This window comes from Hippoglossus hippoglossus, chromosome 4, assembly GCF_009819705.1.
Source record: "Hippoglossus hippoglossus isolate fHipHip1 chromosome 4, fHipHip1.pri, whole genome shotgun sequence".
NCBI classification, from domain to species: domain Eukaryota; kingdom Metazoa; phylum Chordata; class Actinopteri; order Pleuronectiformes; family Pleuronectidae; genus Hippoglossus; species Hippoglossus hippoglossus.
Window position 1 is genome coordinate 19,878,990 of NC_047154.1, and position 18,806 is coordinate 19,897,795.

The 18,806-nt window shown below is 39.4% G+C and overlaps 1 protein-coding gene across 4 annotated transcripts in view; it reads right to left on the reverse strand.

Moving 5' to 3' along the window:
• The window catches only part of rabgap1l (RAB GTPase activating protein 1-like), a 100,086-nt gene that overhangs the window by 31,928 nt on the left and 49,352 nt on the right, over positions 1-18,806 (reverse strand). For all 4 annotated transcript variants that reach the window (XM_034583767.1, XM_034583765.1, XM_034583766.1 and 1 more), the window contains exons 14-15: positions 8,040-8,153; positions 464-538 (exon numbers count right to left, since the gene is read on the reverse strand). In XM_034583767.1, coding sequence (XP_034439658.1) covers positions 464-538; positions 8,040-8,153 — 189 coding nt within the window. The remainder of the gene's footprint in view (positions 1-463; positions 539-8,039; positions 8,154-18,806) is intronic.

Below are 18,806 nucleotides of genomic sequence, written 5' to 3' on the forward strand. Positions count from 1 at the left end.
ACCTTGTAAGAGCTAACAGACGTGGTTTCTGTAGAGCTAGTCAGGTGAAGGTGCAGCCGCACAATAACGACATATTTTCTTTGTATTGGTGTTGGCCTTGTTGATTTGTTTCATTGTTGTCCTCAGACTGTTTAGTAGAATGTGAACATTCCAGCAGCTTCAGAGAGCTTTTACTTTAAAAACAAGGGAAAAGCACGAGAGGTTATCCAGTAAATGTAAAGGATAAATGTTTAGGTAGAAAGTACAACATAAAAGTAAAAGCGTCCACAAGACGTATTGCCTGGTAATGTTTGATGTTATAGATTGTGATGTATCGATTTGCAATATATTGCAAATTGATATGTTGTTTCTCTCAGCTAAAGTCTGCGTGTGTGTGTGTATTGTGTCTGTCTACAATATAGATCTATCAGATGCATTCTGTTGACCAAGAAAAGATGGATGGAGGGATGACATGTTTACTCACATGCAGCAGGAGAACGGCAGCGAGGAACGACTGACCCTGACAATAACCAATTTCCTCGTCATAGACAGAGTAGGCCTGTTAGGAAAAAGGAAAAGGAGACAGGGGAAAAAATTACTTTGGTTATTCTCCCAGCCAGAAATCCTAGACATCAATAAATATTGTTTAAAATGTAGGAGTTGATGCTGTATTCTCGCAACTGCCACTTTCCTCTGTGTGTTCCCTTTCACTTTAACACAATCTCGGAAAAACAAATATAGGAATAATTCACCCTCCCTGGGCCTAAAACAATAAAGAAACACATTCAACATACATACTTTTTTTTATGTTTATATATTTATCCTTTTTGTGTATTTTATTCTCTCCTCTATTTATGCTTGTTTTACTGTTCGATTACTATTCTCATGTTTCCTTCTTGTATTCCTGTGTGCAGCTTTTCTTTGTAACTGTCACATAAACTACTAGATATATTTCTCAGAGGATCAACAAAGAATCTGTCTATCTAAACATCTCTATTATCTACATCCTGGAGAGAAGAATTTCATTTGAGAGTGGTGATAAATTAACAATTATGCTTTTTGAACAGAATAATGACTTGTGATGTGATAATGGCTCCACTTACAGCTGAACTAATCTTAAATACACCAGGCGGATCAGAATCAGTCTCTCGAACACTAACAACCACGTAACCAACTATTCAGTGGGTGGTTTGAACACAAGCCGAACACTGGTTGTCTCACACAGGTGCTAATGACCTCAGAAACTATACCATCACCATGGAAGTGTGAATATCTTTCTCTCACTGAATGGATGCTGTGATCCAAAGGCTTGTTTAGTGCCGCTTTGTCGAACTAAGATGTATTAAAGAACAACAGCTAATTTTCATTTCTAAATCCTGAGGTGCTGGAAATTGGCAAAGGCTACTTAGGAGTCAATTTAATTATGTTTTAGGTACACGAATACATAATAGACTGTAAATAAAAATAGATGACAAAACTGCTTCCCAAAAGTGAAGCCAAAGCGTCTCAATCACCGCCTGGTGGCTGGCAGCATTACAGGTCATAAACCCGGCTTCCTCCATGTTAGTGGATGGGACATGGACCAAAGTAAATAGCACACGTCAAACAATCTTTACTCAAACATGGTGTCTGTCATTTTATAGGCAGTTCTTATCAGACTGATGTCTGTTCAAATGTTTATTTTTTTCAGTAAGTTTTGTTTATTGTACCTTTTATTGTGTATATAATCTCTGTATTTCGTTAATTTATATTTTTACTTTATTGCCTATTTTATAATATTTCATGCTTTTATGTGTTCTCTTGTCTACCTTGTCTAGTGAATTTCCACAGCGTGGAATCAATAAAGTTTATCTTATCTTATACAATAGAGTACTTATTTAATATATTAATATTTTACTACTGCTTCCTATATTCACAGTCACACAGTTACCAACGTCTGGGGGCAGCACATTTCAGCCACATTCTGATAAAGTGACACCAGTGGATGTGCGATTCCAGTGAAGCAGCTGCGTATTTAATGTCTTGCACTCAGGCAGTGGGAGGGGGATGAGTGTCAGCTGACATTTTAACAGCCCGTCATTTTACCTGCTACATAAAGCATTAGTTATGTTTGGGTATGTTGCTAGAATGACTTTCTGTCTAACAGAGGTTATGATAAGAGATCAAGAAGAGCAATAAACTGTTTTTGACTCATCCTGAAATATGACTTTCTTGCGTGGTTCTTTCATGGTTTGGTAATATTTTCAATACCCACTGGAATTTCAGCTCCATCTTTTGAAAAAACATTTTGGAGACTGTGACAAGTCATCTCATTTTATCTTAAAAGCTTAGTGCCTTGTTGATCTTCTGGCCGTCAGTAGTCTTATCACTCTAATGTGAAGGTTGTCAGAGCATCAGTATACAGATGACATTTCCTCAGAGATCAGATCTCTCTAATATCAGGGTTTTTCCTTCTTTCAGAGGAATTTCCCTGGTGACTGGGTCCCTCTGTTCTCCCCTATACAGCTAATTCTCTGTATCTAATAACATAACACCAATATTTGATGTCCACTTAAAGAAACAGACAATCTGAGGACAAGTGCATAGGCATACAGGAAAAAAAAATCACAGTACTGTCCACTGGAAAATCTGGAAAGAGTCGAATGACATGAGTACTATACAGTTGCACTGGATAACAACTCTGTATTACACACAGGCATTTATTTCAAAAAGACGATGGAGCCTCTTAACCTGCAATAACTGTTTTTTATGACACTAAGGGGGCGAATTATTAACACTGACGTATTATCACCATTCAAGTAGTAAACAGCTACTTATTTGCAGACAGATGGGCCGGACGGATCTGAAACTCACTCTAAAGCTCTGTCATTCTGAAGGGAGCTTCAGATTCAGACAGTATTTCACCGTCAAGTAGTGTTAACATTATACTTGATAGATTGATATTATAATAATATTGATTATGGTTGCTCACTTTCATGGCACCAACAACATAAAGCATGCGGATCCTTCACCATGGAGACAAGCTGCCACTAACAAACCAAGCTGAGGTTGGGGATGGAAAGACTGATTCAATGATTCGTCAAAGCCTGATTAATGTTGGACAGTAAAGAAACTTAGTCACACCACAACACAAATTGTAGTTAGTAAAGACATGGACTGCTCATACTTTCCAAGCTTTAACTGTCTTTACAGTTTGTAAGAAACCTTGTTGGTTTATTTATTAAAGTCAGAACTAAAAGAGCAACCTTCAGATGACGGTTCAGGACCAGCGCTGTCTCCCAACCTTCCGGGCTGCTAATGAGCAATCACAGTGTAAACAGGGATCCAGGGAGGAGGCTTAAATGCCTCAACCATTCAACCTTCACTCTTTGTAACTTGTTTGGAAGCATTTAAAAAATATTTGTTATCATAGTTCCAATACAGTAGGCTAAATAATAATAAATACAAAATATTTGGCCACACTCAGTTTGTCTGAAAATCCCAGTCCTCATTTGTTATGAGCGGTGTTTCCCCACCAGGTCAGCACAAGCAGGTATAAGCACAAACCCATTGAACACAAGAGATTTCCTTTAATAATATTCACTATAACTAGATGGTTGTGTGATGGTGGTGGAGCTAAACAAAACACAATTTTAATTCAACATTTTCAAATATTATGTGGTTTTCAGCCTTTATCCAAAGCAACTCTAAATGACTAAGCTGGTAAAACTTCAATATCTTCCTGACAATCATGCTGACAGGATAATGAGACTTTGATGTATATGTTAACTATAACTATATATATAATACTTTTATTATAAACCCACTATTACATTGGGTTTAAAGATTATTACCCCATTTCCATGCTTGAAAAATGTGTGTGGATGTCCAGGGCTACATTGCTGATCTGTTCAGCTAATTTGAAGCTTGATGTGGAGGTAATGGAGAAGTCTTGTGGAGCTGTCTGGAGTGTAATCTACAAGCTGACATGCTTGATGGAGTGTGGCATTCACACTTCCCCAACTCGGTTTGGAGAAGTGCGTGCTGACAGATGGATGGGGGAGGTCCTGGTGGGTGAAATTTAAATTAGTTAGCCTGTGCGGATAATAGGCTCAGAGGGATAGATTATTACAATCTATAGTTTCTCCTAACCAATAAGTATGTTTTTTTACTTTCTGTACAACTTTTCACAAAATGTTTCAGAAGTAAAAATGTGTTATCAGTCATTGATTTGGTGAAAAGTAAAGATGAAGTAAAATAAAAGTTTTCATAACAGCTCATATCATCCAATTCTTATCGGCCAGCCGGTAAATTGTTCGGGCTTTAATTCTGAGGACTACAGGGCAGTGGGAACAATGAATTGATGTTTAACTTTGTTGACATCACAAAGGTTTCAGCTTCTACAGTATAAGGTCTGTAACTGATGCCAGTTTATCTCAATATATGGAAAAGAAATCTCAGGTACCTCAGGCCGACAAAAGAAATGCTGAATGACAGATTGCACTGACTGAAAGAGAGTCTAGGCCACATGTGGAGTCATGGCTTCAGGTCTCTATTGCAACAGTGACTATTAGTGGGCATCTGTTCTGTCAAAGTGTCCTTGAACACGATAATTAATATCTGAACACTCCAGACAGGTGTTTCATCGACTATATTAAAAAATGTAAACTAGCTGACAGGGATATTGTCTCAGTGGTAAATATGATTTCTGTGTGTGAAGTATTGAATAACAGTACATGTGAAAACATCTACATTTTGACTGTAAATACATTTTCGTCTGAGATCTGTAGCTCTGTCGTGTTACATTACTTGTTCAGTTTACAGTAGAAACAGGTACTTGTCTTTATAGGTCAAGGGTCAGGTCAGGCAAACCTTTAGTTTCTGCAGGCATGCTGTTTACACGTATGTGGAAGTCTGATCAGAATGGCGGTCACCAGGCTATAAACTAGTATCCTGAATAACATGTGCATGGAAATACTCAGTGATCACTGGGATACGCAACATTAGCTCGGTTGATGAGGTATGTTAATGTGTTATCATGTTTGCTTTTTTTCCCCAGCTTTGTTTGAATTCAGTTTCCATGGAAATAGAGAAGAGATCTTCTTCATCCAGTTATCTGAGAGTCACAGGTCCTGAATCGCCACAGCAGCTGGGAGAATAATATTCTCCTCCCTCCCTGAAAACCCACTGTTAGTGTTATTCTTGAGTCTTAGCCCCTGACTGCTCCGGCAGGTCCTCTGAGAGACCAACAGCAGACAGTCTGAGGTTGTACAGGTTAGCTGGAAGTGTGTTCCTGAGTGGAGCATTAACGGAATGAAGCATATTATCACTGAAAAGAACATGGGGCTCAGGTGACCTTCCCCACAGAATAAAGGTTAGAGAATAAGACTCCAGGCTTATTACTGAGTAAGATATGAAGATGAATATAAACTTTGTCCTGGATCCTCTGTGCCTATAACCCACTCATGCCTCAAGATCCAACCAACCTTATCAGCAGCAAATCTACATGGATTTGCATACAAATGAAGGCGGGCTCGCCACTGACCTAGTTGGGTCTAAACTGGATGCTAACCCTTCCTGACAGGTTCTCCCTGAGCGCTGACTGGCCATACTACCCTTCTGCATCACCAGGAAAAATATAAAAGGAGGAAAAGTTCTACTTCATCAGTCTACAACTACCTTTTATTATGAATATGTCTATTGTACAGTATCTATACGTACAGCTTCCTTTTGAATCCTTTCACTAATTTAGCTTTGTGTGCACACATTTCTGTTCATTACATAACTACTGAGTGAAAACTTTTAGCATCTAATTACTGTTTGCATCAGTTACTTAAATATGTCTCTAATGTTAAAAGTATACATTTTCATTTCACTGCCATGCACTTTGTGTCACATGTTTTATATATATATATATATATTTTTTTTTTTTTATTAAATTATTTTTCCAAATTTGAAGAATCTAGTAGCTGACGTTGTTAGGTACAGGTGCAAATAATCAACACGTGAACATAGAGAAAATGTACAAGAGCTGTGTAAGTGTCACATTTAGTGTATTCTGTTTTTAACAGAGCTGTGGGATATACTGGACTTCAGAGCAATGCAAGGTCATCTGTGCATCAAAATCATCTTTGTTGAGTTCAGAGCTGCAGGACAGTGACAGAGATTAAGACTGGCTTTAATACATTACAGTGATGCTGACCTTGGCATTTGTCGGAATAAAATGTACCGTGTGTCCTCTCAGGACGTGAGTCCACTGGGATCCTCACCTTATAGCACTTATTTTACTTTTCCATTTTAATGGTGAGGAGGCACTGCTGCTTTGTCTTATTTTGTTACCAAGCTTGTGGCTGATCCACACATGGTCAGCAGAAAGGGCTGTTCATTACTGTATGTTTCTATGTTTTCAATATATCATAGCATTTGACATTATCAAATGCTAAGAATGTGTTATACATGGTATTTAATTTGAAGGCATTTATCAACATGGTTGAATCTTCAAGACAATGAAGACGGCTTTGAATAATCAACTTTACCAGTTCTCTCTAAACTACTTTCTCTCTTATAAGCAGTCACAGACTTCGTGATCATCTGTTGATGGTACCATCTCACATTGAATTCTCAGATTCCACTGGAATCGTGAAACCTCCTTTGTTTCATTTAAATAATATTTCTTTGGCCACACTCAGTTGGTTCAATCCAAAAATCTTAAATCCCAGTCCTCATTTGTTATGAGCGGTGCTCCCCAGGGCTCTCTTCTGGGCCCCTCCTACTTATTATTTACCTACTACCTCTGGGTTAAATTCAAATGATAATCAGCAATGCACTTCACTGCTATGCAGATGACACCAGGCTCTATATATCTACCGAGGCTTCTTTTAATCTCCAGCCCACTTGTCCTGATTATTTACTAGAAATCGAATCCTGACTCTCCTACCATTTTCTTAAACAAGCAATAAAATTTAGGTTGTCATCTTGGATAGTACAGTATCTTTCCAAGCACACATTTGAAAGATAGTGTTAACAATGTTGCTCAGTCTGCATACTTCTATCTGTGCAATATTAATTGCCTCTGTCCATCGCGTGCACCTAGCGGCACTCACTGCTATTCTCAATCAAACCATTACTACATCCCCTATTGACTATTGTAACACTGTTCTCTATGGTCTCTACACAAACTCCATTTGGTTTAGAATTCAGCAGCTCGTGTTATTACCAGAACTGCTTCCATAAAACATATTACTCTTGTTCTCCAGCAGCTCACCACAGCATCTGCTCACTTAACTACCATGGGGTCGAGAGCCTTTGGTCATTCTGCCCCTCGCTTGTGTTCCCTCTATTAAATTCACAATATTAAATCTCTCTCATCTCAAGATGCAACTTTTCAAACTGGCATATTTGATCTGAACGTTTCTATTGGTTATTTTTTATGTTTATATAGTTTAGTCTTTTCAGATCCCCTGCAAAGCCTCAAAGATCAATCAGCCTGGCAGCACAATCAAAATTGTTTAAATGATTAATTTATTCATGTTTATCATATTTTATATATATATAATAATTATATATATTTTATCTTTATTAATTATCTCCCAAAATCATCCAAATCTAAACTATGCAACATATCTTTCCGAATCAAATGGTCAGAAAAAGAATTTGGTGGCAGCCACTATATTTTTCCACTTAGAATTAGATGATAAGATAAATTACCACTGAGGGGTTCAACGTCCTTTATGTCATGTAGGAAAGATTCATGGTGATGTCTCAGTAAAACGCGGGTACTGTCAATCATATATAGATTTTTGAGCCAACTTTGAATGCCAAGCAAATTCTTACTGAGCCTTGCCAGACCACAAAGAGAAAAAAAGCTAATAGTTGGCTTGTGAGGGACAGGCACAAATTTGAAAGGTTAAAAAATAGTTTCAGAATTAACTTCTGTTCTCATAGAATTACAGTACTGTGCAATCCAATGCAAGTTTGATCTAAGTTCAGTTCCTTGTCATTTCAAAGTATTTGGATGTAACTGACAGCCATCTCTGTTGCTCGATCAGTGTCCCTCCACAATCGCAAAATAATAATCTCACCTTGCAGATCTTGTACAGTGAATCCTGTCCATCTCCGTCAGAGTCCTTGAAGTAGTCGTGTGCAGGGAAGGTGCGGTGGATGTCGCGGGTGATTACACCTTCCTGGGCTGAATCCTGCAACACACATTGATTACATGCTATAAACATGTGACCGGGCAAATATCGACGTCTGTTTATTCTGATATTAATGTTTTTTTAATTCACTGATGACGCTCTGTATATACATTACAAAAGAGGGCAAGTAAAATGACAACCAAATATATTAATCACAGCTATGATGCAGAGCGTGTGTGTATTAGTGTTTGTCCCTTTCCTCCTGCAACAGCACTCCCCAGGCCTCAATCACATAGTCTTTGTAATCCGGAGCCACTGCAGAGTACACATACATACACACATACCAAACATGTTTTCCTGTGTGCTCCTCAATTACTAACACACATACATACACAGGCAATCTGCCATTTCCTTCTCACTTTCTATTCTCACACAAACACAGTGAGTTGCACACTGTCACACACGCACAGTACAAACAGAAAGCAGAGAGAAGACTGGCAGCACAGCATTCTCCAACAGCTCACTGCAAGCTGCAGATAAACCAAGCCTGAGCCTGACTGACCTTGATGTGCGTTTGTGTGTCTCAGAGACAAACTGTGAGACTGTGTGCACAAGAGCAAGTGTGAGTGAGAAATTTCATCTTTCATGCTTCTCCCCTCTCCTTGTTTCCTGACAATAGCGAGAGGAGAAGGGGGGGTATTAAAGTAAGAGGGGTAAGGCAGTTTGCTGCACGTTTGGTAAACATTGCAGAATTGTCATGCTTTTGTTGTGAAAGTTCAAGAGGTCCCTTATTTTTGCACGTAAGGAGGACTGTGGACTTTGTCCCCCATCTCTTCCGCTGGAACGTGAGGACGGGATTTCTTAATGGTCAGCGTGAACAGGAGGAATGATCACAGCAAACACAACCTGTTTAAGTGTCCATATGTACATAGAAGCCTGTTTCCATATACTGTACATACTGATGCCTAACCGTTGTTGTAAGACTGACTTAAAAACTGTGAACCTGTCAGAAAATGAATCCGCAATCATTTTGATAATCAATCAAATACATTTTTTTTTACAGGTAAACCATTAAAAATGTATTATATTTTGTTTGGACATTTAAAAACATCTATATTGTAAGTTTTGCTGTAGCTTTGTCATTTTTGCATATCGATAACTAAAAAACAAGATTTATATAAAGAAATATAATATAATATTATTCTAAATCGCAAAAACAGAACCAGCCACAACTAAAGGTCTGACAGAATACCGACTATTGAAAATAATAAGTCACACACTTTGTGACGTTCTACTGTGAGGACTCCTGGATTATGTTTGATATTAGATTCAACAATCATCTAAATATAACTCTTGTTTGCCATGTTATTAGAATCCTACACTATGCTTATTTTGTACATGTATCCACACGTGTGTGCACACATACACACACAGCAAAGGGTTTGATAGAAGCTGCTGGCACAACTGTGTGTAATGCTTTAATGAGATTTGTCGCGCGGAGGAGGTGTGTGATTCTGTGTATTAAATGGAACTAACAGTTTTACATTGTGTTCCTTATGCGGCAAAGAAGGAAAAAAGCAGCTCTTCAGGAATGAAGGCTGTGACTTTTTGTTGTATGTGTTCAGGGTTGTCTTAACCTGCCAGCACCAACCTAGAGAGAAGTTCAATCAATTATTCAGCAAGTAAAAACATTACTTTTAAAATAATTAGAGACTCATGATTAATGTATTACTCTTATGAGTGGGTCCATCAATAAACTCATTCACGACACTGTAATTACCATGGCAATATCAGCGAGCACCACTCAGAATCTGGTTGACAGTGGAAGTTGTAAACACTTTGATTTAATAAACCATGCATGCCTCTAATAATTAACAGCCTCATTACTCAAAAAAAAAAAAAAACAGCACAAAAAATGAGGATAGGACGTCCTCTGTACTCTGCTTGATCTCCCTTATACTCCCCTCCTTGTTGGGAAGCATTTCTATGTCTTCTCACTATTCTGTCTCTGCATTTTTCATTATCTTCTTAAACTCCCTACTCCCATCTCCTTTATTCCTCTTGTCATTTATCTCTTCCTGTTCCCTACTGCCATCTTCTCCCCTCTTTTCTACTTCATCTTCTAAAGTGCCATCTCTCCTATTTCATTTCCAACTCTGCTTCCCCTTTTCTTTAAATTCCATCACTTTTCTGCTTCCACCTCCATTATGCCCCATGTATGTGCCTCATCCTCCCTCATTTCCAATGCAAGAAGCAAACATGAAAATACATTTAAGCCCTATGGTCTCAATATGCATTTCTTCTGAGTGATGGTTCACGCATTTCCAGCACAAACGTACTCTACCTGCTATTAAAAGATCTGAATAACAGGAGCCATGCTGAGCTTTGGAAAAAATATACTCTACGAATTTACTGTAGAGAAGTCTGTAGTTATTACTGTTTACTAGGTGTAACTGTGATTATTTACAAAAATGATTTTGTAAATTAATAGTCTCAAGGGGAAAAGAGGAAGGTAAATGGAAAATACTTATTCTCATTAGCTGAATATCATTATTGTAAAAACATTTTGCTCCATATATATTTTTGATAAAACTGTCACTATCACCCCAGACGCAGACACATAGTCTCAAAATAAGTGAGATGTGTCACTAACATGCACATATTCACTATACTGTCTCTTAAGTTCATTATTTTCTGTATACGTCTGTATGTGTGTGCGTGTGTGTGCATGTGTGTGTGTGTGTGCTGAAGCTGGTGAATCTTTGCAGGGAGGCTGAGGTGCTCTGGAGAAACTGCAGCCTCATCAGCAGCATCACTTCTCAAGCACAGTGCTCCAGTTGCTGTTGTGCACTATTAGTACAAACACAAATCAGAGAATTCTCCCCAATTCTTCCTCCTACAGTGTATAAACACAGGTACAGCAACACAACAGGCCCTAAAGGTTTGTCTGTTTGTTCCTGCACTGTACAGTACTGGCTCAGATAGTCAGGTTGAACCCACTGATGCCTCAGAGACTCCGTTCAGATTTGGTATTATAATTCGTCCTGAGTGATTTGATTACAAGTGGTCATCATTACGTACAGGTCTGAACGCACCTAAATGTGTCCTCATTACGTCCTGAGACCTCATCACTCTGGATGTGGTCATACTGTTTTCCCTGTGTGAACACAAATTTGTCCTGGAACTCAAGTCCTGGGCCTTTACTCTTCCATACGTTGCTGTGCTTGTGGCCATCACCACAATATCAACACTGATAACCTTATAATTATAATTTTTTTCAAATTGGTAAAACTGTTCTTCATTGCAGAGCTGCGTAATTATTCGTCCATTCATTCAGCTCCTTCTGACTCTCTCTCTCCCCCTCTCCCCTGTGTCTCTCTTGCTTGTGCGGACAAACAAGCACACAGAAAATGTTTTATCACACACATCTGGGTAAAAACAACATGATTTGCTCTTTGCGGAAGGAACAGAAATGTGAATGTTTGCATATAGAGCGGGGGAGGGGAGACACATTCTGGACACATTTTCATCTTCTGACAAATGAGGAGAGAGTTGGATGTTGTCAGTGACAGTTAGAAGCCGAGAGCTCAGGCACCGGTCAGCATTGCCTCCATCATCCAAAAGATCTTTAGTCTGGAAATCGCTATACCATCCCAACAGGAGAATTAATGGAGAGAGACAGAGGTATCCAGAAGACTGTTAGCCATGCGTTAGTTCCATTTTCAGACAGGGGTATAAGGACAGGGATGTGTGGCTGCAATAGAGAGGCAGCATCATATCTGAAGAAAAGACTTGGCTCCAGGTAATCCTCTTAGTTTGTATTTTCTTCCTTTTTGAACTTGAAAAAAGTGGACGGTGGGCGGTTTGTGGTGTGATGATTTACACCAGTAACAGAAAGGAATGGTTGGATACTTCCTGAGTGGCAAAACCAGAGCATGCAAATTTCACTAAGCTGTTCCAGAGGAGTGACAAGGCAAGACTATAGAAGCCTATTAGACCGTAAAGCCTGTGTAAAATAGACTATATACACATATTCATAAGAGCATGCCCCGCAGTCCAAACACATGCACACAAACAATGTGCACTGCTGAATGCAAGAAAGCACAAAAGTCCGTGGAATCAAGTAGATGCAACTTTCATCCTGACATTTATCTGTCAGTTGAAAACATAGAACTATTATACATATATCATTCCAGCCCACATACATGCACTGTCCTGATACCGTAGACAGATGAGCATAAATGCTATATATCAGCACAAAATACAAAGTATGTATAATAAATATTGGAAGGATTAAAAAAGCATTAGCACAAGCAGGGAGATTACATCAACACTGTACAGTATCAGTCTGAATTTGATGTACTCTGTGTGTGTGCGTGTGTGTGTGCGCGTGTGTGTGCGCGTGCGTAACCTGTCAGATTTATCCCCGGTGGCTTTTTAAAGTGACTGACTGAAGGCAGTAAACAAGGCAGGAAAGGAAGTAGATGGAAGCAAGGAAAAAAAGAGGTGGAGAGGAAAAGAGCAAGGTGGGAGAGAGAGAGAGAGAGAGAGAGAGACGAGAGAGAGAGAGAGAGAGAGACAGTGAGAGATCAAGACAGATAACACAGAGGAGAGACGGACTGAGACAGAAGTTGAAAAAAAGGGAGATAAAGAGAGGGCAGGGGGATATGTACACAGAGGGGAATGAGAGGCTTCCTCTAATTGTAGCCTGGGGGCTTGTTGGGCAGACAGACCATTACTCAGACCTCACCAACAGGTAAACTACTTAACACATGCGGCTAAAAATAAAATCTGCTGATGTGTCCAATGTGTCCAAACCTGTACTCCACCTCCGCAACCCTCCACATTCAATATCATTTAATCCAGAGAGTCAGAGGGTTTCCTCTGCAGAAAAAACTGTCTGGAGAAACATTATAGCCATATAAGAGCATGTAAGGCATTCTATGTTTTGTACAAATGCAAAACGTTATGAATGTTATAGATTACATTAGTGTATATTACTGCATGACTTGAATATATAAATGTTTATGCTGTATTTGTTTACCTTTTAAATTCAATTAAGAATTAAGATTAAACTAAAGACTTTTTAGTTTAATCCCAGGTTTTCAAACACCCTTAGTTATTCTTTATTCACTTCTTAACCTTTATTTTCTATTATTACTTATTGTAATTATATTTTTGTAGTTTTCTTTTGTATGTATTGTACAGCACTCAGCATTCAGTTCTAGCCACAACATACGAGAAAGAACAGACTCAGACTCAGTGGCTGAAACTAAACTGCATCGGCTGCTGTAGTAGAGCAAAGTAGTAAAAGGGCAGATGCCTTAAGGGGGAATATTTTAAATGTTAATCACTTCCTCGGAACTCTGCCTTCATTTAAATTAAGCTTGAAGGCAACACAAGTGAACACCTGTCATTTTATGATAAACATTTCATTCAGAGGTGGGTACAGCTGAGATGACACCGGAGTTTGTTCCATGTCAAGTGTTGCTCCTGCAGCAGACAGTTAAAGTCCCCTGTCCACTTCTTGTTTGCCTTCCAGCCTATTAGGCCCTGTTACCTTCCTCCTGTCTCCATAGGGAGGACAGATAAAACCGGGCACCTTGAGGACCACTGGACACTCATCTGAGGTCAGCTGACATTGATGACCAGTGACCTTAGTGAAGTCTAGCCATACTGTCCCTCTGCAAGTCCCTGCAGTATCAGGTAGACAGGTCAGGTTTTTCCACTGAAAGAATACCATGCTGTACCTACAATGGATCTACTACTACAGTATACTGGGGTACAGTGTCAGGACTCAGTAAGACTGTCACTGAATAGAGGAACAGGCATTTGCACTTTACAGTAAACCTAAACATGCTTCAAATGCATTATTAACCCGTTGTTAGTGCATAAATAACTACTGAAGAGATACTATCCGAGCACAGCAAATGGAGTTAGGAAATGGAAAAGATACCCCAAATGTTTAGAGTTCTAGTTTAAGCAAGCAAATGGTGCAGTGTGTATCCAAAAAGATCAGTTGACTGATAACAATTGGCTGATATTGGCCTTCACAGCAAACTTTTATTTTACAGAGTAAGAAACCTATAAAAGATTTATGCATTTAGCATTCATTTTAACATTTTATATAAACAAATGTATCTTTATTTTTTAAATTCAAGTTCTATATATTTGGCTGTATTTGTGTTTTCTTTTAATCTATAGTTTTTTTGTGATAATCTCTGTGGTTAAACTGTATAATCTCAAGGCAAATTTACAAGATATTTATAACGCCTTGATAAGACACCTTAGGAATCACTGCCTTGGCGGATATAACGCTATTGAAATTGTGTTCCCCTTCTTACAGCTGTGCAGATGAGGTGGGCAGCAAACAGTGTTGCTCAAGAATGTTTGAAGGAGAGTATGGTTGTGACTGATTACATGGGGTCACTTACATCCATGTGACATCAATGTGACACTAAGGACAGTTGTTTTTATGCATGTATCGAGGCTAAAATCATTTTTGAACAGAGGACATCTAAGAAACAAAAGTGAGTACATTTTATGTCAACACTTAAAGTGTGCTTCACAGCACAAGGTCAATATTTTGCTTTAGAAGCATGAGTCAGTCTGTCTATCAACAGCAATCCTGTCAAAATGTCCTTGAGCAACATAATGAACCACCTACCTGCTCTCACATTCTCACTCGTTCTGAATGTAAGTGGCAGTTAAATGTTTAAAATGAATTACCGCACTGCGGTTGTACGCCTGTGACAATCAGTGCTGTGTCCGTGTACATATTTCTACATGCTTTTTTCCAAGATTCATATAAGGTCAGTGTGACCTTTGACCACTGAAACATAATCACTTTATCAGAAAATCTTAGTTCAAGTGACAATTGATCAAAAGTTGAAGAAATTCCCTCAAACACTTGAGATCTCACATTCAAGAGGCCAAACACATGTTTTTTGAAGCCACTGTAACCTTGATCTTTGACCACCCAAATCTTATCAGTTCATCTTTGAGTCCGAGGGAACGTTTGTACCAAATTTGAAGACAATCCCTGAAGCTGATTTCAAGATATCATGTTCACGAAAAACATAAACATACTTCGTGAGGCCACCATGACCTTGACCTTTGGTATATTTGTATCAAATTGAAGAAAATTCGCTCATGGCATTCTTGAGATATCACGTTCACGGCAATGGGACGGACAACCCGAAAACATAATGCCTCCGGCCACTGGCTGTCGCTGGCGCGGAGGCATACAAATTTAAATGTAGAAACTCTGAGGCAGCTCCATCACCTTATTATACCATTCTGGAGAAAGCAGCGAGCTATTAAGTTACCCTTCCCTTCTAACAGTTATGTAACTCCTTGGTGTGGATGCTTGGGGCCCACGGGTGCTGGCTGGTGAACCCCTCGACACAGAGGCAGCCAGGCTTTGCAAAACCAATGAGGTGGGAGCGAAGGCGCCAGCCAGGTTCAGGCAGCTGCACACTCAGAGCCCACAAAGTCCTGAAGTGACAGCCCAGCCAATCAGAGATGATGCTGCTGGCGTTAAACCACTGGAGGCAACCATGAAGACAGATTGCTGGATACAAAGTCAAACTGTGTGTGCAAAATAATTACAGGAGGGAACACAGCCAGACAGAAAAAACTAAATATTTTATGTAACAACTTCAGAAACTCATAGACAAACTGTGATCACTGGATAAGATATTTCCAGTCTGTAGATGGAATGCAGAAAATGCACAAAATCCGGATTCAATATTGTAATATAAAATGACATCTAACAACAATAGAGGATCTAATAAATACTGTCTACCCCTACTGTATTCTCCGAACATGTCAATAGCCCCAACGTAGAGTTCCTGACAAAAGAAATAATACACCACACACGATTAGAAATTTCAGCATTGCCTCCTGAAAGCAAATATGATATTGTGGAGGGAATATCTCTGGTCAACCGCAAACAAACACCACTAGAGTAATTTATTTGCAGACCAGCTGATATTATTCATCTAGAATATTCTGAACAAAGGGAGCCAGCAGCTCCCTGCTGTTATGTGAAGTGTTAGAACAAGAGGGTTGTACTAGTTTTGAATCAGCATCAACATATTGAGTTTTATCCCATTCAAATTCACAAAACTTTAAACAGAAACCTGCATCATTTCAATACAACTCTATTAAAACAGTGTAATTAAATTTGCGTAGGTGGTTTAACAGCTCCCAACGGCAGGTTTCACAGCAGGTTTTACAGTAAAACACAATCCTCAAGCCAATGAGACAAATTATAGCACTGATTATGTGGTTACTCATCTCCATTCAGTGTCAAACCTAATTATTGATCCTCTCCTCAGTCAGCAGCTCATCTGGGTTTTCTACCCCTTCTCAACGTGGCAGAGTGGTGGATCAAATACACACATTCAAGCCACTTCGACACCATTGTCTCAGAGAGGAGTCAGGAAGTAAATGTGCCATCTGAGCCTGGTATCATATTGACTGGGGAGTATTGCTCTATGGGCCGTGTCAGAGAACAGAGACGGGGATGGACCAGCAGCATGGTGTGTTAAAGAGCTAAATCCCAGAGGTCTCCAAGTAAGAGTCGCATGAAGCAGCATTGTTTCTTTTGTTATGGACATCAAAGATATTTAAACCGAAGGGTTCAGTTATTCTATGAGAATCGAGATAATAGAGAATGAAAAGTACGAATATAAAGGGAAGGAGAAATTACTTAAAGGGCAGAGAGGGAGGCATGGTGAGATAAGACTGGTTGCTAAATGACAGAATATTAGAGAGTCTCTTCATCTTTTGGATAGACGACAGATCCTTCTATGGAAGGCCAGCACTGAATGTGACTACTACTGCATTTGGATCACAAACACTTCACATGAATGTGTCTGCCCCCTGATTTGGATCCACACTAAAGTCTATTAGGATCTTCTCTGACCCATACCACAGCGTTACAAAAAAATCTGGTGGAAATCTGTTAAGTTGTTTTTGTATTTTACATCCTTGTGAAGGTTGTTATGAAAGGCTTTCTAGGCAATTTAAAGGTCTGACACTAATTTCCACTGAGGCAACTCCTGGCTTCCTTAAAAAATGAAGGTTTGAGGAGAACACCCTGTGCTGACTAAGGCACAAACTACTGTACATCTGAATCGTTAGCAGGTAAATTCAATTAGACGGTGATGCAATTTTCAACATAGTTTGAACTATGCCCATTATTTTGTCTGACTTCACTTGTGACCTCACAAAGTCCTGACGGCTGTGCCTTTTTTTATGGGTTGAGCGTTGTGATACTTTCAGAGTATTTATAAAGCACCTAGATCTGCTTTATAATAATAAAAAAATGGAAATAAAACTTTCTACAATATAGGACCTTTAAATGTCATTAAAAAACTTCCCAAATCCCAGATTAATGAGGATTTTGTGACCAAAACCCCCCAAAATGCCTTGGTCTTATTTTGAATTTAATTCTAAAGAAAAACACACACTGCACTGCAACTTCAAAGTCTTTACTGACTGCGAGACAGCCAGGCCTACTAATGACACCACCCCTCGCTGCTGACACACCTGGCTCCCTCAAACACTCCTCATTTCTATTCATTTCTGCGGGACACAGTGAGATTATCTATTGGTGTGATATTCAGAGGAAGGCAGTCCAGTAATTTAAAAATCAGCTCCCCCCTGAGGCCTTTGTCCTTGGTAGCTGGCGAGGAAGTTTCTGGAGGCTTCCTGGAGGTTTGAGGGATGAGGGAGGAGGAGGAGGGGGGAGGGGGGGGGCAACAGCTGGCCACTGGCAGATTGCAAATTCATCTGTCTCTGTATCGCTGCCGTGGCATTTTAATGGTCCGGCTGGTTCTGCATTTCAATTTGTGGAGTCGGAATTGCAGACACAGCGTTCAGGCAGAAAGCAAAAAGGCCAAATTTCTAATTTTGCTTGCAGTAAATTTGGTGACAAGCAAAAACATCAGAGAAACACTTGACACAATAGACAGCAGCAGGGGGACAAAGAACAGCCCAAAAAGCTTAATTGATCAAGAGGATATTCATTTGCAACAGATGGAGAAATCGTATTCCTAATTCTTCTTTAGTTATTCACCGCATGTTTACAATCGTGTAAGAAAATGAATTGCATGCCCCTGAATCTCACTAACTTAGTTAGTCCATATATCCTTATGGAAACCCTGTAAGACATGAAGACAGATAAATGTAGGTTGCTCCGTTTTGCCAAAGAGCCAATAGTTCAGGGCTGTTTCTACTGTTAACGATGGCTAATCTCAACTGGTTGGTCAGCAAGCACGTACCAGTGCCACATTTGTTTGTCTGGCATCATTAAATTAGCAGACTTGTGCTGGCTCTGGGAAATCATCTCGTCCTCTCTGCATGTTAGCCTCGCAGCAGCAACTGGAGGGACAGACTGCTAACCCACAACCTGGCCAACATCATTGTGTGTTGGATACTATGTTTGTGTGCATGTTGTTTGTTTTATTTTATAATGTCTGTTCATTTCAGTCACTTCCATCCCTTATTAATAACCCTGTGGATTCCACCATATTTCTCTTTTGGTCAGCAAGCTGTGTTGCTAGAGTCAATGGTTTGGCAATGGATATCCATATATTTGAGGGGTGGGGCATCTGAAGGAGCATGAAAGAGAGGGTGTATTTGTTTAGCTGTTGAGATCAAACGGTATTTCTTTCAGAATCCCTCACTTCTGAGTCACCTAGA